The sequence below is a fragment of the Acromyrmex echinatior genome, chromosome 11 (genome assembly GCF_024713525.1).
Source record: "Acromyrmex echinatior isolate Ae372 chromosome 11, ASM2471352v2, whole genome shotgun sequence".
Lineage (NCBI taxonomy): Eukaryota > Metazoa > Arthropoda > Insecta > Hymenoptera > Formicidae > Acromyrmex > Acromyrmex echinatior.
Genome location: NC_141862.1, coordinates 10,150,558 through 10,176,578, shown reverse-complemented (window position 1 = coordinate 10,176,578; position 26,021 = coordinate 10,150,558). Strand labels below are relative to the sequence as shown.

The 26,021-nt window shown below is 35.4% G+C and overlaps 1 protein-coding gene across 1 annotated transcript in view; it reads left to right on the top strand.

Moving 5' to 3' along the window:
- The window catches only part of Su(Tpl) (Suppressor of Triplolethal), a 106,216-nt gene that overhangs the window by 62,125 nt on the left and 18,070 nt on the right, over nucleotides 1-26,021 (top strand). The window contains exons 3-4 of the mRNA XM_087411445.1: nucleotides 24,550-24,665; nucleotides 25,901-26,017. Coding sequence (XP_087267571.1) covers nucleotides 24,550-24,665; nucleotides 25,901-26,017 — 233 coding nt within the window. The remainder of the gene's footprint in view (nucleotides 1-24,549; nucleotides 24,666-25,900; nucleotides 26,018-26,021) is intronic.

The following is a 26,021-nucleotide window of genomic DNA, read 5'->3' as shown; positions in this document are numbered from 1 at the left end:
CACGTTATTCCAGTCGCTAATTAGCGCCATCGACATCAGTGGCAATTGAGAATTTTTTCTTCCAAGTAAATGTTAGGAAAGGTAATGTCTCATAATTGAAAAAAATAGATTGTCTCAACGATAAACCATGTTAATAATATTAGAGTTGCTACGAAACTGGAAATCAGGATAAAGTCAGGGAATTTTTTTTTTTGACAAAATTTTTTGGGTTGAAATTAAAATTCTTTAAAGAAGTTTAATATACACACCTATCATCACATTAAACACAGTTTTGGAATACTACCAACTTAATTAAAAATACAAGCAGTGTCAGGAACATTTAAGTTAGTTTAGTAATTTACATTGCTAAGTTAACTGTTAAGTTGAATTTTCAACAAAATATTTAACGATTTCCAATTCAACGAACGAAAATACAAGAAATTTAAAAATATTATTGAAAGTCGGGGAAAATCTTGAGATTTTACCTGGAAATTAGGGAAAAGTTGGGTTTATTAATTTTAAGATGAGGAATTTGTGATAATCCTGTTAAAATTCTTTCAAATGATTTATTATCTTCTTGATGACAAAAGCGGTTATTTCTGCACGCGTGAGTGCATGCGCACACGCACAAGCGATACGATACAGTCGAAAACAACCGTTTAAGCGAGCAAACGATCGAGCGATTTCGCGATCGTCCCGATGTGTAGTCTGCTAATAAAAGACGTTGCGCAACCGTTGTTGCGCGGTGGATAATAATAAGAACGAACACCGAACGGAGTCGTCCGGGAGAAAGGGAGGAGGAAGGGGGGATGGAAAAATGCGGGATACGCGGAGAGTATCTGGGAATCGAAGGCAGGGTTGCGTATCGTCAACGTACGCGGGCAATAAGTACGCGGACGTAATAATTCGCCGCGCATGAATTACCGCGCGAGTCGCATTCGCATTGCGTCGCGGCGGCATGGATGCGCATTGGTGCAATGATGGAAATCGCGGAGGAGAAACTTGGATCGAATAAAACAAATCTCACCGTCTCGCTTTACCCGCAATCGCGACCTTACCTTCGTCGGGGAGGAGAGGTCAAGGATTCAAGGGATAATGAAATCGGTAGCCTGTGTAAATGTTCTCCAATGTACAAATCGGAAATTAATTGATCATTGCGCTGATCCCAATTAATAATTTATTCGCCTGATTTTCAAGGTCCAAAAGAAAGTTACGATCTACGTGCAAGTCAGCCTAGGTGTTCTAGAATTAGAAGAGTCACTACGAAATTAGAAATTAGAGAAAAGTCAGGAAATTTTCTGGCAAAAATTAAAATTCTTAGTTATAAAGAAATTTAATATATCACGTAGCTTTGGCATATCAACTTAATTATTAAAAATGCAAGCAGTATCGGTAATTTACATTGCTGCGTTAAATTGATCTCTCAAGAAAACATTTGGGTTTCCAAATCGGGATGGAAACATAAAAAAATGTTTAAATATTAAAAATTAAGAAATATTACGAAAAATTTTGTCTGGAAATCAGGGAAAAGTTTAAAATTTCTGAATTAGAGATTTTAAACTTTTCCCTGATAATTTTAACTTGGAATCTCTCGCGGACGATAGAAACTTGAGCGGCATCTTTTATCGATGTGCGGGAATAGACGATGTCGTCGTCGTCCTCTCAACGAAGAAGAGGCGGCTGCATAAAGGATTCGAGATCCCATAGCGGTATATCGGTGATGGATCGGCTTCTGCCGGTGGTCGTTAGCCGTGATAGATGGCAACCTGTATCCACCGTCGGGGCTCTCCGCATTCGCCAATGAGAAATCCGATCGTAACTACTTCCGGCTCTCGGGCCGATGCCTTCCGTGGAACGCCGTGAAAACGGAAATTCACTTTCTTTACCTTGGCAGCGTATCGCGCGTGCGCCTCCTCCGCCTCTTTCCTTTTTTTTTTCTCTTTCCTGAACATCTTTCCCTCTCTGCCTCCCTCTATGCACATTCACGTGTTTCCCCGTGACGCATCAACTCGTTTCGTAAAGCCATCCTCGTGGTCCGACCTCTCTTTTTTCTCTCTTTCTCTCTCTCTCACTCATTCACTCGCTCACTCACTCACTCACTCACTCACTCACTCACTCACTCACTCACTCACTCACTCACTCACTCACTCACTCACTCACTCACTCACTCACTCACTCACTCACTCACTCACTCACTCACTCCTACAAACACGCGCACACGACATATCACGTACGAGATACCTGCGTCTCTTTTGGATTTTCAAAAGCGGCCATGGTCACTTAATCATGTCCGTGTTCATTGTTACCATCGCACAAATTATCAAGCTGTGGGCTGTCGCGATATCTCGCAATCGAACTTTTGTTGAAGATACAAATAACATTCTTTTACAATCGTCACGTACGCTTCGGCACGCGTTCACTTTTGTCGCTACAAAATGCGCTGATACATATTTCGTGTTATCTTCGTTGCGCGTATAAACATTTTATTGTTGCAGTTGACTCGTAAACTTCCTTAATGCGCAGTCATTTACATTTACATCTACTTGTACACAAATACGAATACGTTTTTCCGTTGAATTCAAAATTGTAGAAAAATATTCAGACCATCCCCGAATGATTAATGAATTCTTGTAACGAGTTGCAGCGCAAAGTGCGCATACAGGCTTTCTGCCTTTCCTTCGTGCATTTACTTCTTCCCTGTCAACGTCGCGCTCGGTTTGGCAAACGTTAGCGACAGGCAGGGGCCTCCGAAGGACGCGTACACACTCGCGCTAATATATACGGTCGATTTGCACTCACACGTTCTCAAAAATGCCGTCGAACGTGCGTATAAAGGCTTCGCCGAGAGTACGATGGAGTACGGTAACACACGATTCGATTCCGACTTATCCTCGAGCGAATTTCATCGTGTTTGTTCTAATTAATGTACTTGTATTCTTTAATGTACATCGCAGTTGTTGTTTTCGTTGCTGTTTTTTTTTTTCAGACATCAGACGAGTCTTCAATAAATCATACATCATCAATTTTATTTCACGTTATTATTACCAACGGTAAACGTCGAAATCTAATTCTTTCGACGTGAATATTATGTTCTCAGTGACAGCGCGAAGTGACACTCAAACTGCCACGTTCAGCATTAAATGCGTAATAAGAATATGCGAGGATAGCTTAATGGCATCGAGAGAGTGGGGCTCGGTTTCTGGTTTGTGACATTTAAAAACATTTTGTTTTTATGTCGCTTTTATTCGAGACGCATAACGTATATAGCCTTGAGTTCTAAATCCGGTTCCAATTTTTCGACATCTCTTATTCGCGCCCTGAATATACCTATTATAAAAGTATGCAGTGACAAATTTTTAAATCCGGTTTACCGCCGCTGTGCGGACAAAACTGATAATGTCCAATTTAGAGAGGTTTATCGATTTCCTTCGGTTATCCCATTACAAGCATTTATTTGAAACGATCCAAAAGTTTCCGACAGCTCGCGAGTTGAAGTGGAAAGTCGATTCCGTTCGGAACGCGGCTGCGAAGATCTTCACGCTGTAATTGGAAAGGACTCGCTAACCGTTTATCGAATAGAATTCCGAGGCGTCCCCGTCGCCTTGGAAAAAAAGTTTCGTGAAAAGTGGAAAGGAGCCTCGATGCGACTTTGAAACAATGGGATTCCGACGAATCCCGGATAACTTCCCTCGCAGGCCTTCTCGAGGACAGCAGTCCGGAAAATACGGTTGTGCTAAACTTAGTCCCAAAGGAAAATATTTTGTTGGGAAAATATGCGTACAACGCCGAGAATATGCGCACATTGCCGAGGCGAGTAAGCCGAGAACAAGGTGCTCGAGAAGCCACGTTGATTTAGAAATGTTCACGAGAACGAAAAGTGCCGACACGCCTCTGCTATACGAACCCGATATTTTTCACGGTCTCATCAAGAGACTCATTTAACCGGCCAAGAATCACGTTCGTAACGCGTTTGATTTGGCGAGATTGCAAATGCAGTTAAATTACGCATGCAGAAGTAATCGTAGATTTTTCGTGGTTAGCAATTATATCTGTGCGCGAAACTTATACTCTCTTTTTAATTCTTCTATTATAATACATGGATATCCGGGTACCGAATTTAAAATATGTTTATGTTTTTGTGTGAATTTTGTTATATGCCTCAAATACTTCACTTTTCGAACAATAAATAACAGTTGGTTTATATACAAACTTTTGGCCGGTATTCATAGAATCTTATATTTAAGACCGTCTCAAAAGTCTTAAAATGTCATAAATCATCACAGATATTCATAGTTCGTTTTTATGGCAAAACCATCTAGTAATGTCTTATTAATACCGCCCTCTGATTGCTTCGCGATATCTTAAAACTATACTTGAAATGGTCTTAAATATAAGGTACAATTATGAATACCGGTCTTTATTTTTTTTTTATTTTTACATTATTTGGAAATCTTGTGAAACACGGTAAAAATGAACAAATTATTAGGTGTTGGAATTAATTCGTAGCGTTTTTTAATGAAAGAATGTTATTTATTTCACATGAGCATTAAAAAATACATTAATGAAAGTACTTCCCATCACTTGTAAAACGCTACGAATTAATTCCAACACCTAATATTATTGATGAGAAAAGTTATTTGAGGAATTGCAATTTTTTAGCATATATTTAGAATATTACATTATATTACTGTTAAAATATAATCGTCTATTTAACAAGGGAGTCTTTTTTTTATGAGTTCTCTTATTACGTGACGATCCATCGAGGAATGTACATTGGATGAAAAATTGGGAAGCCCCAACGATGGTTATCAACTGTGATAATAATAATAATATATGGGACCTCCCCAGTGATCAGCATTCGTTGGCATTTCGTTGCAATGGCCTGATGCAAATGTGAACGGCGTTGAATATTATCGCCGGCAAAACCGAGACAGAAAGCGTGAGATAGCTCGACGATTGGCGATGGCGGGTGAGTTTTACTATCGTTCTTCGCACAAAAATAAGTGTATATTTGGCCAAGATTTCGATAAGAGGAAACTTCTCGCTCTATGTACGCACAACCCGCTCACGTGCGTAAGTCCGGCGATACGAATTGCGTTATCGCCTGCTGGCGCAACTTCCTTGGCAGGAAAGTTCCTTGTGAGTTCAGGAAAAGAATGATTTTGCAGAAATATTAAAAAATTTAGCTGGATACAGATGTGAAGATAATTTGTTAGATCATTGAAATAATTATGCAGGAAGCTCGAGCATAATAAACGATGTTGCACAAAATTTTGATATTCTAGCAACCAACTTGAGTGCCCTTCATAATTATTTTGGTAGTTCAAAATTACCTTCAGATCTTTACGTAGCTAAATTTTTAGATATTTCAGAAATATCAAATAAATTAGATATAGGAGGGGAGAGGGTCTTTCAGCCTCTTAATGATGTAATTAAATTATTCCTTTAGCAAAACTGTTCTTTCCGTATTATTAATTTACGTGTACGATCACGATGGAAGTGACATGCACACGAATCTGAGCAATATATCTCTCAAGTCGAGTAACACACAGACACCCACACACACACACACACACAGATTTATCTGACGTTTTCACGCACACGATTTAAAATAATACACATAAGCAGCATATGCACACATATATGTACACACATACACATACGGTATTGCCAGCTTGAATCGATAAGCCTGAAATGGAAACAGTGTTTGATGTTACAACTTACAGCTCGGTCGGAAGTAATTTAATCTCAGACTCAGACTAAACATATTGTTCATTATGTCGCCGCTGTTGTCAGATTGTAACAGGTGCATCGGCCTTTCGTAAATAGAAAGAACGTATTTTCTTTTTCAACTTTGTCGCACTTCGTTTCTCTCTGCTTGGTCCTGCCTCCCGATTTAAAAATCTCATATTGTGTTGGTTAATTTTATTTACGTGATCACAATTATTTATCGCGGTTGCAAAGGTTATCTTGTATTTTTATACTTTGTTCAGTACACTCTTGCAACACGAACGTATTTTTTTTATCTTCCGATGCCTTATCGTGACATTTGAAGCTTTACTTTCACGGGTATTTCTGACGGGTATTTTCTCATTATTGCTTTTTACTCGCCAGTTTATGCTATTAATAGCTTGTTATTATTATAAATCCCGGATTTTTCTGAACTGGTCAGTAGTTAGCTGGTCAGCTAGCTGGTTATCTTCGAGCTGTTCGTTTTTCCATGAAAGATTCCTGGCGTCAAAGGAGGAAAACGGATGCATGCATCGTGTTGCAAGGCCGACAAAATAACATAAGGCTCAGCGGGATCGACATGAATTGAATTGCAAAGTGCCTTTCCTTCGACTGACGCGTCGAATCCTCTTAACCTCTCGAAAGTTCATCGATGTATGTGTGTATATATATATATATATATATATATATACACATATTTTTCTATTATTACTTTTGCTTTGCATTATCATGTGACCGCATCGCAATTTATATCGATATTCGTAGGAGTGGAAAAAGAAGAAAAAAAAGGGGACACTTACCGCGCTAGTTTCACCTCATAATTAAGTAACCGTGCGTTTCTTTTTCACGTAACCGGCTTGTTTTATATCGTTACGTTGTATATTTCATTACAACTTAGACTTTAAGTTAAGCGAATAAAATAGGTGATCAAATCTCTTCTCTCACGATTCACATGCGTTTAACGAATGTCTGTCGGTTATGTTTGTCAGTGTATCAATGATTTCGTTTTGTACTTTTATTATTATCATTTGAATTCGAATATTCTCTCCGTATAACGAGCGAGTATCGTAGGTATGCTTGATATAACGAAAGGTTTCCGTGTCTCTCAACACGTCTCGAAGAGACAAAGAAAAAATAGTCTGAGATAAGATAGCTACGCCGAAACAATTTCAAGCAATATTTCCGGCTGTTTGTTTAAACGTCGCTGACCTTATCAACTCTTCAGCGCATTTCGATGTTATCTTGAATACCACTGAATACCATTGGGTTGATTTTTATTTCACGTTGCTTTTATATAAAATGTATATATAAAACTTTATATATACATTTTTATATTATACATACATATATAGATATTCATATGACGAGATTACTGAATCTTATCGATAAACGATCAAGCTCACTCGAGCGATCGATAAGACTTTTTCATTTTGAATAAATATGCATAAAAAAGAATAGCGTCATGGCATTATACAGAAATGTTTTGAATAATTTACTATAGAGTGACGGAATTGTTCGACCACAATATTTTGTGTTAATCATGAATAACGTATATTTACAAAAAAACAAACTGAGCTGTCAGTTAGTATCTTATTAAATATCAAAAATAATAATTGATATTCAAAATAATTAACATTTAAACTAGCCTCCTTTAGCTTTGATACAAACTTTGATGCGCTTCGTGAATGGCGTCAACAAGAGATCCTATAACATAATATAATGCCTCATACTATGATCTTAATTAAAGTTATAGAGTGAAACAGTATAAATTACAATGAGATCATATATATATATGTACATTATACATATGATCTTATTTTAACTTATTATGTATATTTTATATATATATATATATATATATATATATAATATACATGAATATTATATATATATTTACCTCTCTTGTGGGATTTTAACAAAATCACTCCAACTAAACTCTATTATAGAATTTCTATCATCACTGATAGCCGCATCTTTCAAATAAATTCCAATGAATAGAACGGTCAACTGTTGGAAATCTGGTCTTTTTAATACTTAATAAGATGTGACTAATATTCTTTAGTATTTATTTTTTTAAATATATTACTATCCATTTTGATGTTAAAATAACGATAAATAACGCCAGCTATTAGCTGGATAATGATTTGATAAACATACAAAGCTTTGTCATACAAACTCTTTTGTATCCTGTACACGACAAATAAAGAACCGTACCTTCAACGGACGATAATCTTAAAATTTTTTACGCATTGTATGACAATTATATACATTTCGAGTTCTTTTATTCGGTATGTAATGACAAATAAAAGTATTTGTAATATCCAGTTTAGTTTAAGTAGCCTGACGTCTGAAAGAATTTGGTAACGGGGAGATAATGAAAGTAACTCTCTCTTTCTGCTATTCGCATCAACATGAGCGATAAAAGTATTGTCGGCTTTCATTATTTCCGCCTAAGTGAACAATAATCCTGACATTTACATTTTGTTTTTCGCGGCAATGTCTGTGGGATCCCGGAGTCGACGGCTCTTTTAATTCAAGTGAGTCACGTAACCGTGGTAGTTCTTTGACATACATTGTCCCCATTAACATATTTGCGCGCTTTTTCGTTTTATTCTTATCGTGACTTTAATTTAAATGGGCTACGACAGATAACACGCGTTGTTCACGTGTACACGACGTTCAATCACCTTTTTAACTGAACGATATAGGAATAACTACCGTGAATTTCACTAAAAATCTCGCTTCTTCAAACAAATCGGAAAACCTCACGAAATGTATGAAAAATTGTTACATATCTACATGATTTATTCGTTGAAATATTACCAGCGCAATATTCTTAATTGATATTATTAACGTATCTAAAAATATTTAAACTTGTGATATTTTTTTTTAGAAATTTACTATTTTTTTAAAGAATATTCTTTAAAAAAAAACTGATCAAAGATGCATTAAAAATTAGTTTAACTCAAATAATTCGAGACTAACGTTAGATAATATATGGAACGTTTTTCTTTAGAGATCTACCTCTTTTTTTTTATTAAACATCGTGAATAAAATACAGATTTTGAACACCTCGTGCGCGATTGGAATCGGCAACCTATTGACACACTAATTAATGGCAGTATCGTCATCGTCACGAGCTGGTTGTCGCGTGAGCAATAAATAATTAGACCGATACGTAACGTTAGGTGATTATGCACCTAAATAAATATACACGAATGAAAATTATACAGACAATTATATTTGCCGAAAGAGATAAATTTACGCGCGAGAGACCGAGACGATCAGCAATCATTTCGTTGCGAATCGCGTTATCCACAATTAACCACATTACTCTGGGGTCAACGAGGTGGAGGAGGAAAAGACGAAAACGGGTACGACATGGATGCGCGGCGAGATTTCGCGTAACGACGCGATGCGTGATTCACCCCGCCTCTTCGCGGAGTAATACGAAGAAGTACGCCTATAAATATAATGCATTTCTGAGTCATCGGCTCGCGCGAGGTGCCACCGGTGGTTGACTCAATGGCATTTGAAATCGCTGATCGTCGACGTGTTTTTCGCGGCGCACCCGCGCCAAAAGGACGCGGATTTCAACAAGCTTGGAAACCAGCAGCTCCTCTGGCATTATAATCCGTTCCGTGTGAACGCACCGGAATCTACGCGATTTCGAGTCGAGCGATCGACCGATCGTCGGTGCTCGTATCTTGAGTTTCTCTTTCAAACCAACTGAACCCCCCGTCGATCGAGATCGCGTCTGCTTTTCCTCCGGACCACGCTGCCTTCCGTCGCGAATGACATACGAGTTCAAAGAACTGGAAAGTACAGCGAGAGACGGAGAAGTTCAATGTAACGAGTAATTTAATCCACTTTCCTTTCAAAAGGCTTGGAAATAATCTGAAGTTCGAAGTATTGAAATTTAAAAGAATCTAAAAACTCGACAATTAATCGTCTACGTGTCTCATTTCTTTATGAATTAAAAATTGATTAATAAAAATTTAACCCGCGCGATAAAGCAGCAGTTTTTCTTTTAGATGCGGTTGCGCTGGAATTCATTAATGTCGTTAGATATTAATAGATACGACATTGCGCGGGCGTGCTAATTGTAAAAAGAAAGATCACGTGTCTTGGATTTTCCGCGAGATAATTTGCGAGAATGCCTCCGCGAGAGCGAGTTTAGATAACAATTATCTTCGTGCGTGTGCGATAAGGTGCAAATATGTGTGCTCTAATACGTGCAAATTAAACGGTTCTTTACGTCGCTTTCTGCGAATCAGTCGGTAATCACGCCTGCTATTGCTTATATTAGCGTTGTAATTATCAAGATCGCTCGTTTCGTTCGCACACTTTATGATCGGCGACGTGCCAGGAACATCGAACGTGGACGACAAGCATATCCGATTAATTAGCACCCGGTATTACGACGAATCGCTCGTCCGTATGTCGCGTGTGTACTTAACTGCATGTAACTCCGTAGTTATAATACAAGTGAAATTCAGACTGATAAATAAATCAAATAAGAGAGTCCTTTATTTTTAGCCGGATTGAAGCGGATCTTGGTACTTGATAACGAAAAATTTTTCATACAGAAAAATGCATACTATACGCAAGTAATAATTACTTTCAAAAACAGTATTTCAACAATTTTTATATTTAATAAAAATTATCTAAAATCTATCATAAGTTTACTGCAAGCATCAAATTTGTTCAAAATATATTTTCTAAATCCTAGTTAGTTTAATACTTCAAACAAGATTATTAAATTAAAACAAATTCAATTTGTTTATTATATAAAGTCGTTTCTTCGATCTATTTTACAATATTCTTCAAAAGAAAATAAATTCTTGTTTTGAATATAAATAATGAGTTTTTTTTTAAATTTACAATAAGTATATTTTGAGATTATCAAGAAAATTTTCTTTGTTAGAGATAACTTAAAAGAAAGAAAGTAAATTAAGTCACGTTTCTTAACAATAAAAGATTTTCTTGTGTTTATATATAATACATTTACAAATAAAATTTTTCAATTCTACAAACTGCGCGTTGATCGATTTGTCGGATTTGAAATACAATCATAGTCTGACGGTGGAAATATCATCATAAATTACATTGATGGCCAATTTAATAATGATGCACATTAGCATCTTAAAACACTTGACCAAAAATAGATTATTTTCTTGTTATTTAATTAACTCTGTAATGATTTATCGATCTTCAGCATCTTGATATTTTTTTTTTTTACCTTACAATATTTTAATATTAAAAAAATAACTAAAATATTGCTTAACATTTGTTAATATTACAATTTATGAATTTTAATAATTCTTTCGCTTTGAAGTGTAAAGCTTGTACATAAATCTAAAAGAAGTTTTTCGAGAATTTTAAGTTTAGAAAGCAATGAAGAAAGATACGCGAACGACTCACGAGCGCTGTTAAATATTTTTGACGCGCAATTTTTGCGCGACGTAATCAATCAACGTTTTCACTCGAAACAGAGACGGAGATCGACTGAAGGCTGCGAGGAACTTTCTAACCCAATTCCGCGAATTATTTGTGACGCTGTATTAGGCAATTGCCGTCTGACTAGGTCTAGGTCTTTCTCGGGTGAAGAATACTAATTGTAAATCGCCTCTTGTTAATCATTGCTTGCAACAATTCGCTATTCACCATTTTGAAAAATACGAAACAAAACAATAGTAGAAATTCAGAATTTTTTAGCAAAAGCTAAAAAAAACAACGTTTTTTTAAATTTAGGATATTCATAAATATTCTAAAAAATACTACACTATAATGTGTGTCCTCTAATCTTCTCTGAAGAGCTATTTTTATTTCTTCTTTGTAAAATAAAATCACGCAAGAAACGTTCTAATTTATTGCTTATGAAGAGCACAATCTTTATCCATCTTTTGAGAGAGTATATAATAACGGTTATTTATAAATACTTGAAAACATGGAGGTCGGTTTCGCTAAAGGATCCAAAAATTTAGTTAGATACAAATCTGAAAATAATTTATTAGACAATGTAGAACGCTTAAACTGGTTACTAGAATGTCAAAACTTTTCGTGGCCTTATTCAAGGTTTCTATATAATTATTTTGAAGATTCAACAAAATTATTTTCTGATCTGTATTTATCTAAATTTCTAGATCCTTTAGCAAAATCGTTCTTTCTGTAAATAATATAGTTAAAATTATTTTTAATAAATATTTATACACAAAAGTGAATTTTATTTTAAAATTTTATTTGATTTACAAACAATTCATAACGCATTACATAAAAATTCAGAAAAATCATAAAAATTTAAAGCTTTCTTTTACATCAAGATGCCTTCATTGATGCACTCCGGCAAGATGCACTCATTACTTTTCATCCTTTTAGAAGTAGTGGCACCGATTAACTTTTAGCGATGTCAATTTCATAATCGTTAGTAAGTGTTCCTCCATTTGCAAACGAGCGAGTCTCGAAGTTTACGTAATCGACTATAAAGAGATGCGCAAAAAAAAAACCAGCTGAGAGACTATTAGCTATTTATCGGCTTTTTATTAATCTGCAATTAGAAAATTCTAAATAACGCTGCACGAAGGAGGGGAAAGCTCCTTTCGACTATTTCACAATACAATTAAATATGTTGCGTCGCAACGAGACGAATCTTCTCTCACGAATCGCTATAATTTCACGCACTACACTAGCATAACGACGATCATCGACGCGTAACAAACAATTCTCCGCGAAGGCCCGCTGAATAAATTGGTGTCGCAAAGTTGAAGAACTTGGGGCTGCGGCTTTAATTATGTAATTTTTCCGATGTTTGAGTGAAGCTTCTAAGTGAATTATCAATCATCATTGAGTATCAATCCAGACATACTCATTAGTCTTTCCACGAGTACGAGTACATATCAAAGAAATCTATTATTCTCCTTTTTTTTCCACAAGATATCTTACAATCGTCTTACAATCGTCACAGATATCTAGTGGTCAATATAAAGTATATAAAGTATATCCGAACTATATTTGCAACGTACTTTTGCAAACGGAAAAGATTCGATTATCAGGAGTATTTTTAGACAAGGTTATATTCTGTGTAGTTGTTCTGTGTTTTCATTGCAAGTTCCAAACGTAGAATGTCCTCGACTCGAGTCTTATACGTTCGCAACAGGCAATATACGGCACGTGTGGCGGATATTGCCGTCGTTTCGGAAAATCATGGCGGTTGTAAAATCTCTCCAGGAGAGACGTCGTCGGCGTTGAATAATTAAAGAGGCTAACGAGCCGTCTAACCCTGGCGGAAGAGGCTTTGGTAATATCAACGAGTGGGAATCAGGCGGAATTGTAACGCTTAACGATATGTCCCCTGGATTTGTCTCCGGAAGCCCCACCAGGAATGGTTTTGTTCTATCGTTTACACGAACGTTGAAAGGCGTAACATCTGTATACGCGCGACGACAACTGCAAACGGATTATTTGTTGTGTTGGAATCGAAAGCACCCTTTCTATGGGTGCACTAAAATTGACAATGGAAAATAACTTCGTGATCTGATATTTGTTTTACATATCGATACAATTCAATTTATAATGTAACGTTAGATTCTTGTCGACATACATTGTTTACATTCACTGTATCATAAAAAATAAAGTTGTTCGCAAAAAATGAGTATAAAATTATAATAATTTGAATTATTTATGGTAATTTCGACTATTTTTATGCTCATAATAACTGTAATTATAGTCATTTTAAATTTATACATTTATTGCTAGAATTATACATATGATTATTATTAATATATTAACTAATATTATACCAATTACTACAATCTTAATTATAATATGTAATTATAGTTACAAATACCAAACATTTTTTTCTCATTATCAGTGTAGGATGGCGACCTATAGAAATGGTTAAAATTAATTCAAAATTGTGTACAATTTAACAATATGAATTTATAACAGGGTACATACACGGAAAAAAAAACAGATTTTTGGCTAAAAATTTAACTAGATACAAATCTGAAAATAATTTTGTTGGTCTATCAAAATAATTATGTAAGACGCTCAAATTGGTCGTTAATATGTCAAAACATTTTGCAACATTGAAATTCCTACATATTATTAATTATTTTGATGGCCCAACAAATTATTTTCAGATTTGTATCTAGCTAAATTTTTAATTAGATACTCAGCAAAATTGTTCTTTTATTGTATAAAACATTTTGTGAGTCGATATATTTTTCCTTCAGCCGATAAAAGCTATAAGCCGATCTACTACATACGATATTTACGACCCATCTTGAAAATCCATATCTTCATAAAGGTTCGCGAAAGTATTCAGTAAAGCACTTTGTTATCTTTCGCGATCCATTGTTTGATATCTTTTTCGCAATTGGAGGAAGAAATTTATTCGTATTTATTTAATACGAAACAAAGGCGTGTATGTAAGCGCATTTCGTAAATACGGATTAAGCAGTAGTATTAATTGACGTAACAATATGATTTTTTGCGGTAAAAAAAAACGGTAACTTCGTTAAAGTCTATCTAGTCTTCACAACGAATTTTTTGCACGCTACCGGGTTTCGCAATCCTGCGCGGCTTTCACTTAACACAGCTTTAATTCGTGAACTTTCGAAGCACTATCACCCGCCAACAGTAGAATTTATCGCGCGTAATCACCGTCTTAAAAATGAGGTAATTATCGGATTCACAGAACAGAAGTATGAATAAACGGATATGATATTTCGCATGTTCACATAATTCGGAAAGGAAACAGGTTTTCACTTCCTTTAGCATTATTTCAACGTCCACCCTTTTTACAACTCTGGGAATGGACATAGCTCGTAAAAATGTCCAAAAGCCGACGAACAAAAGAAACTTGGTACCTGAAATAAATTCCTATAATATACTATTGTACATTCTCATTTCTCATACTTTTGTGAGGATCGTACGTTCGAAGAATTTACGTTTATTTTACTTGAAAGATTTGTTCCAGATTCCTGGATCTCTCTCGATTATTTCAGAAATACGTTGACATTTCGAGTTTCATCCGATTGTACGCGACGCGAAATCGACGATTCGTCGACGCGAAACCGGCGCAATGTTACTTTCACTTAGCGCGATTTATTTTCTGCGCCGTCGATGCGCGTGCGAATCGAACGTGCTTACCGTTCGCGGTCGGCGGAGTTAGTTAATTAACGTCACTTATATGTATATGGCTCGTGTGTGTGTGTGTGTGTGTGTGTGTGTGTGTGTGTGTGTGTGTGTGTGTGTGTGTGTGTGTGTGTGTGTGTGTGTGTGTGTGTGTGTGTGTGTGTGTGTGTGTGTGTGTGTGTGTGTGATGTGTGTGTGTGATGTGTGTGTATGTATAGGTGTGCGTATGTATGCGTGTTCGGAAGAACGGCAGAGCAAGGTGGCGGCGCAAAGAGGAGGGATTCGAGAGAGAAAGGAGAAACAAAAATACGATGGTGAGGTCACCGATTGGTTCGGTTGTACCGAAGCGCATAGTGTACGCGCATATTTTTTTTTTTTTTTTTAATTCTTATTTCCCACAGACGAAAGGGGCACCGATACGATGACGTTGATGACCTTGTGCCAGATGGAGCTGCATCCTGAGCCAGGGACAGTCGGTTTCTCGGATACATCGCTTATCTTTCGTCTCATTTCTGTTTCACCATTGAACACGTAGAGATACGGCTGCGAAAAAGCATCGGTGTATTTTCCCACCTGAGGCAACAACGAATTGTCTCAGGTTCTTGAAACATTTCAACCTGATGGAATCGATTTGTTGAAATTATTCTCCTCGTTTAAAGGAAAACAAATGAATGACATTTCGTCCGTTCTCTTTCCTAATAATAGAACGTGTTCAGTTTTTCTAAATAAATAAATGAAAATGCGCGTGATAAAAATTAATTGGATAAAATAAAAATGATTGAATGAGAGAAATCAACGACGGAGACCAGCTACACGAAAAGAACGATTTTGCTGAAATATCAAAAAATTTAACTAGATAACAGATCTGAAAATAATTTAGTTGGACCATCAAAATAATTACGTAGGAGACTTAAGCAATGCTGCAAAAAGTTCCGATATTCTAGAAACCAGCTCGAGTAAGAGGTAAACCGCTGATCAAAATTACGCACATCAATGCCTGCTAATGTCCAGTAATGTCCAAGTAGTGCCCAATTTTTTTGTACCCATTAATGCCCTAGTAATGCGTAACCTCGTACCGCTTATTATAGTATACCTGTAATTTTCTTAAGTGATGCCCCAAATCTGTACATCGCAATGCCTTCAGCGATTTACCTCTTGAGATTGAGCTAATTATTTTGATAATTCAACAAAATTAGGTATTTTGAAATTTTTATCTAGTTAAGTTCTTAATGAATGCTTAGGTAAAAGCCATTCTTTTCGTTTTAGGAGCTACAGATTGCCGAGAAATTTCAATCGCTAGACAGTAAGCACCGAGATTAGAGTAGAAATACTTAATATCCCTGCAAGTACGGACACGCGATACATTTGAATTATTTAAAATCATGCACCTGGCAATCCCACACACCCCGTACCTATGCACGAGCGTTGCTCGTGCGTTTCCAAGGTACGTGTTTAAGGTCATCATGTGTTCGCCATGATAAGCGATATCGTAGGTCGGCTCGCACCGGCTTCATGCTCATGCTTTTCTAATTCGTTATGAATTTATGCGTGTGCATCCACATTTGCTTCAACACATGTACAGCTGCATGCACGTTTCTCACCCACATACACGGTTCTTTTTTTTTTTCTGTGATACCCGGTTGACACCGGTTACCCAGTGAAAGTTGCCCTCTCGCATCCGATCGAGGATCGATTACGCCGCGGGGCCGTTGCAGTTGACCGGTTGTTCTCCGTTCGGAACCAATCCGACGCTTAAGAATATTCCAACGAAAAGACTTTAAAGCCTGATCTACAATGTATCCTTTCCTCCTTCCTATTTCTTACCTTTTTCCCCTCTTTGCGATTGTTTCATTGACAACATCGTGTTTCTTGTCACGTATTTCTTGTCTCGTCCAAAGTTCGTCAACTTTAATCTCTGCTAGACGAAATAGAAAACACAGGATAAGAAGCAAAAAGGCAAGAAATAAAGAGCAAGAGACAGGAAGCTAAAAGCACATTGTACATCAGATTTATGGCGGAAGAAAAAAAAACAAATATTGAGGGAATTAATAAAAATGTTTGACGAAAATCTCTGTAAACAGACATAAACGATTGGGAAATATACTGAACGAATAATTTAATCTTCTCTTAAAGCATTCATTATGTGAAATAAAATTTTATTTTTTAATACTACGTAAAGGGAGAACACTTTTTATTTAATTCTTCTATCAATGCATGATTTTTCAGCTTTTCACTACTACGTGTTTCCCAAAGTTCTTGCTAAAAATCTAAAAGAAAACAAGATAAAGTCTGTACAAAACTTCTTTGTTGTTCGAAAAGTTAGGTTTTTAAGATTTTATAACGAAATTCATATATATATATTATATAATATATTGAAATTGTTCTCATGCTGATTTAGAATGAGAAGTTAGAAGGTTTACTATTATTATTATTAAATTATTGTCATATTTGATTTGATTATATTGAGAATTTAATAAATTCATATACACATGTACATCCTGTACTGACTCGTATTGGTACATATTTGAAATTTGTACAAAAATATAAATATTCTTCTTGTTTAAAATTCGATATGGATCCATGTATTGATAGAAGAATTAATGAAAAAAGATTTTCGGTATTTTTCGTTTTAAACGCGTCGCAACACGTCTTCGAGGAAATCCTCTCGAAGTTGTCTCTCAATGTCGATCGCATTTTTCAAATAAAAACGCGTCATTTTATCTTTTTCCAATGACGTATGCCAGATTATTATTTACACACGTGTCAGTCGTCGACTCCATGATGCGTATGACGTGCGCACTTATTTATCCGATTCTTCAAAGAACTGGACGGCATATATCAACATTCCAGACATAACGTTCAACATAAAGAAATAAATAAGTCTATTATTAATATCCATCTTTTTGCGACGGTTGTTCCCTTGAAAGCGATACTCTGTACTTCTCTTTATCGCAAACACATGCGACACATATTTAAAAATCTGTAAATAAGCCGTTGGAGCCAAGCAAAAATATATTTTTCTGCTTTGGATGTTCTTCATAAATCATTGATTACACGATTTTAATCACGAACGACGAATATAACGCGGCGAAATTACGACGAATTTAATAATAATAATAATAATAATAAATCAAGATTAGAATATTTCGCTCGGCGGCATGTAAATTGAAAAGATAAGTCTTATTAGTAAATTCATCGTATTTCGCGTCAGCGGCTGAGTGACGACTGTAATTGCTCATAATTTTTAACATAATGCGTCTATTGTCTCTTTTTCTCTTATCGTTTTTTATTCGAAATCTCATAAGCATTAAGCGAGATCAAGGCTGTGAGTTTGCGTAAATATTTTATATACATTATTTGGATATTCTTATTTATAAACGATGATATTTATGCAATTACACATGATTTGCGAACTCACAGACATTTCATGCCAGATGAAGCTCTCTGATTCTCCGGAATTTTGCTTACGGTAGTCAACGTCACGTGGCGCATTCTTCGTATATTCTTATTCATAAACGATACATTGAAAAAATGTATTATATTAAATTTTAATAATTTGTTCGAATAGTACTAACTAAATGTTTGCTAGGTAAATATAAAGATATATTTACACTGAAAAAAAATCTTAATTTTAAAGAAATATCTTTTTTTTTCATATTCCAAAAAATTATTTCTTTGGATCAATAAAAATTTCTTTGAAAATAAGATACCGTACTTTCAAAGAAATAAGATATTGTATTTTCAAAGAAATTTTCAATGATGAAAGAAATAATTTTTTTTTAATGCACAGAGATATTTCATGAAATTAAGATTTTTTTTCAGTGTAAATAGTACTACTGTGTTTTGTACTTGATACAAAAACCATTAATTTGACTTAACTATCATTTTATTATTGAGTAAGTATAAATTGATTATAATGAAAATAATGTTTAATTAGCATATTAATTAGTAAATATAGATTTACTGAAAGTAATGTTTATTTAGTCAAATAAATATTTATTAAAATTTTCACACATTTTTTTCTCAGTATTTACGTGAAACTTACGCATTAATATTATAAATCGAACAATAATCGTGCAAGATTTGTTAAAAGGAACAACAAAACGATGAATAAAGTACTAGATAATCTCCAAAAGTATTAAGTAATCTCCAAATATTTTCTGATTAAATAGATAAAATTTTAATGTATTAACAGATATTACGATTCTTTGGTGAACTTAAATGTATTGATATTTTTTCATTCATTTATATTTAATTTCATGATTCGCTGCTCGCAAGTATAATAATCCGACACAACGGTAGGCGATGAGATGTGACTCGTCGGCGGCGACTCATGACACGCAAGAATGTTACAAATGCAACGAGCGGCAGTTACCGTTCGTTCGTTGCTCGTTCAGCTGCGGCCTTAAGAACCGAAATAATCCCAACCTGGCAACGCGAGTAGGTGGGCGATCTACTACTATCTGTACCATTCGTGGAAAGCCGCACTGAAATAAATCGTCGGTGATTGAAATTATTCCTCTATTGGCATTACTTGAATTGCGAAAAATGCAATTCAATATCGAGAGAGAGAGAGAGAGAGAGAGAGAGAGAGAGAGAGAATTTAAATAAGAGGTAGAAGCAGAGGTGTTTGCACATTGTTTGATTCGTCACATCTTGTATATGCGCGGCACAAATGATCAATAGAGTATGATTGTTTCTCAATGCTCAATGACGTTATACGTAATAATACCAAGAAACCTGATAAACTTTGATCCGTGGATTCTCTGATTAATTTGTAATCCAGGTTTTTCCTTAATACAAGGTTGATGACGTGTCTTGTTCTTTTTTTTTTTGTTATTGTTTAAAATTATATGGAAAAGATGATTTGGCTCTCTGAAGTGTTTAAAATGTTATCTATATACAGATCTGAAAATAATTTGAACTATCAAAATAATTGTGTTGGAATCTCGAGCATGATAAGCAACACTGCAACAAGTTTTGACATTCTAGCAATCAGTTTGAGTATCCTACATAATTATTTTAATGTCCCAAACTAAATTATTTTTAGATCTGTATATTTATTAGGTGTTGGAATTAATTCGTAGCGTTTTTTAATGAAAGAATGTTATTTATTTCACATGAGCATTAAAAAATACATTAATGAAAGTACTTCCCATCACTTGTAAAACGCTACGAATTAATTCCAACACCTAATAGCTAAATTTTTAGATAGTTATTTGTAGATAGCAAAATTCTTTCCATGTAGATTTGCTAACAGAATTCTTCATTAAAATGCCATTAAAACAGGCTACTGGAATATGAGATAAAAACAGAATTGTATGATATTACAGCTATGCATTAAACTTTTCGATACGAATATTACGAACTTAAACTGCTATAGTAATTAGAAAAATCGAACAGGCTTATGAATAATGAAAGAAGTTCTCTCGAGTTCCGAAGAAGATTGAGGGATTGCTGTCCCCACCGAGGTTCGTCTAAGGATGATAATCTCCGAGTAACCCCCTTTAATCGAGAGATCTTCATGCGATCTCGAGTCTCCCATGTATTTGAACGACGGCGTGAGAATTCAAACCGGTTGGCCTATGGTGATACTTGTACTACGACTCGCACAATGGGATCTCGCGCGAATCTCATCTTGGACGATATAGCTATGACGAGACAGGTCCAGCCAGGCAAACAAACCAGACAGATAAACCGGCCGTCCTTCCTTCCGTGCGCGCAGTGAAATTTAAATAAGCGCTCCCGGTTACACCCCGTCGCGCTGTTCCCTTCACAAAACTTTCATATCGCATTCTCGTGCGATTCGACCTTTCGTTTAAGAGACGGCAACAACGACAGCGGTATATATCCATCCTATCGGAGTAAAAGGGAGGGAGATAGCTCGCAGAGCCCCTATGGCCTCGATACGCGAATGCCCGTGAGAGAGAAGTGTTTGCCTTCCCTTCTTCGCTGCTTCTCAAGTAGTATTACGTACGCTAGCATTATGTGTGTTGTCTCGTCATCGTCATCACCATCATTATCATCATCTACATTTCGCCTACGCATGTCGGCCTTCTCGCCACGTGACTAGAACATCCTTATCGATTCGTCCTGTCTTGTCATTTCGCTGCCGTTTCTCAAACTCATGATGAAAAAATATCAGGTGTACAACAATACGATTATTCAAATTTTTGTAACTAATCAGAAATTAGTCAAATTAATTCAGTCGTTATTATGCGCAATGTTATATACACCCTTGTATTCTTACATCTAAATTGGAGGTTGATTCTCCTTCTTCTTTCTATTCTTTTTTCTTCTCGTAGATTTCAAACTCAGTTGAGTCTCAGTATGATGTAATAAACTTGAGCGAGTAGACTTCAAAGGGGATCCAGTTTGTGTTTTGTTGCATAATAGTACAGAAGTCCTTTCTTAAAAGGGAGCCTCAGTAATGCCACATCCAGCCCAATAAAACCTCTCAACTAGAAATTCTATCAGATTAGAATCACATCAGAGAATGTCGTTTATTTTCGAGAAAGGAAAAGGTATGTGTTATATTGTTCCGATTAATGCAAATGCTAAAAAATGGTAGACCAATCAAAATCACTCTGATGTCCAATCACTGTTAATGTTCTCTAATCCAAATTATGGATTACAGTGACATTATGTACCCGCAATTGTTGCGTTACTTCGTTCGTAAAAATTATGCAAGAAAAAAAGGAAAAGATATTTCGTATGTGTAATACGCGGAGAAAGGGAGGAGAGTAGAACAACGCAGGGCGAGGGAGGAATGAGAAACGAGAGTCGGAGGGGTGGTATACGCAAAGGTTGCGAAACGATCAGTTGCGCTTGATCGAGTTCGATGAAATTGATTTGCGAAAAAAGGTCACGCAGATCTCGCTTGCGTCAATCGCGGCCAATTCTACAGCAATCGTTGAGGTTTATTCAAATTTACTTCTAATTATTTTGGTAATCAATATCGTTGACTTTAGGAGGAGCACTTTCAGGATGGTACATTTTATATATATATATATATATATATATATATATATATATATAAATTTGAAATACTTGAAACAAATAATTATTATAATATTTGCATATAGTATATATATTATATTTTTCTGTGTGTACAACTTACTATATTATATTACTCTCATTATACTCCCAGGCTTTTAAAAACACGTATTTTTACTTCACTCGCTATACTGTCTGTTAATGCAAGATAATATTGCATTAACTCGTTTATTAAGGAAAGAATTATTTAAAGGCCATTGCACATATATATATATATATATATATATATATATATATATATATATAGTACATGCTGTTATAAATATGAGAAACGCATGTATATATATTTTTTTATTGTTATTTAAATACATTTGCATTTGCTCTCGATATATAAAATATCGAACGTTGGCAATGGCAAAATTTTTTCTCTTTTTCCTCTTTATAAAGATAATATATACTTTGTTGCGTATATACAAAATTGATTTGTAGATAAATTGGATTAATTGGAGAGCATAAATAAAAACATATGTTTGTAAAAAATAAAACAGCAGCAAAACTGCATTTACATTTTTTTTATACTTACTTTTATATGTTGCAATAAAAACAAGACAATTACGGCACAAGGTAAAATAAATCATACAGCAAAAACACGGAACAGATCAAAAATAGAAAGAAAAACTAACCGCAAAATAGAACGTGAATCAAATGGAACATAAACAGACTTTTAATGACAGTATGTGTACTAAGGAACGGTTTCATTGAAATATCTAACAATTGAATTAGATATAAATTTGAAAATAATTTTGTTGGACCGTTAAAATAATTATGTGAGATGTTCAAAACTGCTTGCTAGAATGAATAGAAATAGAATGAAACTTTTTACAGCATTGCTCTTCATGCTTGAGATATCTAACATAATTATTTTGATGATCCAATAAAATTATCTTCGGATCTAGCTTTTTTTCGATATTTTAGCAAAATTATTCTTTTCGTGTATGGTTGAGTCTACAAAAATAATATAAAAATAATAATATTTTAGGTACATTATTTTAAATACGAAGCGCCATTATAATCTGAATGTTAAGATGTTGAACTATTATATATATTCATTTAAATGAATAATTTTAGAAATTATAATTGCGTGCCGATATTGTTGTCGAAATTTCACAATTAATCTGAAATATTAACAATGCTTTCAAATTTCCCAAATTTAATCTTAAAAAATCTAATAAACTTATTGCGAAAAATATTACTTCGGCCGGGAATCCCGGAATCGAATCCGAATCTCTTACATTCCGTGCGAGCGTCCTAAGCCTACGAGATCATTATTTCCAATCTTACTATTATTAATAATATTTTATTATCTCTTTGGAACAGTATAATAGCGTTTCAAAGGGAAGATTAAACCACAGTTGAATTTACTCTCCCGTCACCGTCACGAAATCTGGCCTGAAAGTTATACTCGCTGCCCTTTGCACTTAGCGCTTAACGCGGCTACATCGATCCGAGATCGCTCGAATTCCTTTATAATCTGACGGCGTCATCGAAATGCCACCGTCGTGCTACCGGCGACAATCCGATTAGGATCTGTTTACTTCTAGACGCGCGCTCCGCTCGCCGGTATTATCTTCTCCTCGGTCTAATTCAACGTCGGACGATAATCGGTAGTCGTCGGGGACAGCTATCCGCGATTGCGCGAATTACGCGCTAATTCCGCAAACGACGACACGCTTTGCGCTCCCATCGCCGCAACGTTCTCGTTTCGCAACGTCGATCGGGGATCGATTTCGTGCCCAATGCACATGCAGCGAGCGAGAGAGGAGCGCAAACGAGCCGAGACTTGTCGCTCGATATAAATGACGTTATCGCGAATATATTATACTTCGACGGTGTTCGGTCCATATAATTTAATATAAAACGCATAAATGTCATCGGTTCACTTATGCGGCAATAAACAAATCGCACCCTTGTCATTTTACTATCTGCTCACGTTAATATTTGACGACGTTTGCACCAGTTTTATTTATTTAACTGGAACACGTGGATGGATAAACATCCTGGTGATCCTGGAACTTTTCCTAATTTTTAGCAACGATTTGAAGTAATTTTGCATTTCACAATTTTATTTTTTACAATTTTAAATTTGAAAAATTAAAAAAAATAAAACCAACAACACAAAAGCTTTAGTAAGTTCCAAGAACCCATATATTCCTTAACGTCAGAAAATATATGTTTTTATTACGAATTAAATCTATATTAGCGTTTAAGTATTGCGACATTATGTACTTTATTGATTTGAATATATGCTGAAATTAGAGAAAATGCCCATATGAATATTTTATTTAGTTAAAAGTTAGTTTGAGTGGAATTAAATTTAAAAGCACACGTTGAAAACATTATTGTTTCGTAAAACTTTCTAGTTTATGTAAGAAATAAAGAGAGAAATAAGTGAAATTGACGAACAGTGGAACAGACATTAAATAGATAACTGAACAGATACATAGGTGAACTTCATGTATTATATATGGCGGGTATATATCTGCAGCTATAAGAGAAAAAAAAGAGATATATATACAGCAGATCCGTGCAGAGACGTTATACGCACAGAGACGTTATACACCGCCGCATAGATCGTCGTTTTGTAATTTAATGTGATCTTATTAAGAGGACGACGACTAACACGCACGCTCTGCCTTCTGATTTCAGCATCTCAGCATTCCATCCATCAACGGAGTGGCCAGATTCACCTTTAGCGTCTCCAGCAGCCAGGACATGGAGGGTTCCCAGGGTGGTTTCGAGCTTGCTCAACAGACCGGCCCTAAGTACGTATTGATTATTACGGTATAACGAGAGCTTGCGAGATATTTTATGTATTACATTCGTACGTTCAGCATATCGATATGAAAATATCCGAATACAAGAGAAACTCGAAGCTAAGAATCGCGAGATAAATCGCTTTACGTCTATTATTTGTTAACATTTGATGGTCTAATTCCTCGATGTTATTATATTTTGTAGCGTTCGTAGGAAAGCTAGATAGATAGACAATTTTCTTTTATGTACGTCACAGTGGCTATCAGATTCGCTATAACATATACAGAGAAATAATGTCTCGGTGAATGGACTCGGTACTCGATACGGTAATTTCGAGTAATCTTCCATCGTAAGCGTCGTAACGTAATCCGCAATCTAAATCGAGCGACGTAAAAACTTTGGAGCATCCTTGAACAGGTGGTTTTATCGCGGCAACTTGACACACTAAAGCGCTGTTAGTGAGCTAGCAGGTGTCGACTACTACTGGTGACTACACTCGTGGACGGTTATGCTTGCGTCAGCAGAACCGATTCAGTAATACTGGCTACTATGATCCGGTGATTTGACGAATTGATGTTAAAAACGTAACATGGCGAATGATAAATTGAGCTTCGATTTGCTCGTTGATTCATTTCTGATTACTTTACTTTATTTTCCGAGTAACAATAAACCGATATATCATATACGTGTTTGCGTATAAATATATGACATAATGTATCGTATAAAGGCATACATATAAATTATATAATACAACGTATCATCAATAAATACAATAACGATAATAGTAATAAAAAACCAGTAATAGATATTAGTAATAACCTACTAATAATACTTTGGCAAAATCAAGAGTCGCGTCTCTTCTGTTTATATATTTTTATATCTTATATATACTGAAAGAACAATTTTGCTGACATAGTAAAAATTTTGTTAGATACAGATTTCAAAATAATTTTGTTGGACCATCGAAATAATTTGTCGGAAGCTCAAACTAGTTGCTATAGAATATCAAACCTTATTGCAGCACTGCTCATCATACTTAAGTTTTATAATTTTATTTTCAGTCTGTATATTTAGCTAAAAGATACTTTAAAAATCGATCTTTTTCCGTGTACTCTTGTTCATTAATTTATTAAAAGATGCGGGTTGAAGCTTAAAGAATTGCCTCTTATCCTGATCCTTGTCATTTTCTTATTATTTTTTTCTTTTTATCTTCTCATTATCTTCTTGCTCTTCTTTCTTATAGAAGCCTCGAGAGCCTCGGCGCTATACCATACAAGATGCGGATACAGGCAAACGATGACGTTTACGAGACCACCAGGCACAGAATGGCGGTCGTTGAGGAGAATAACAAGAACAAATGGTAA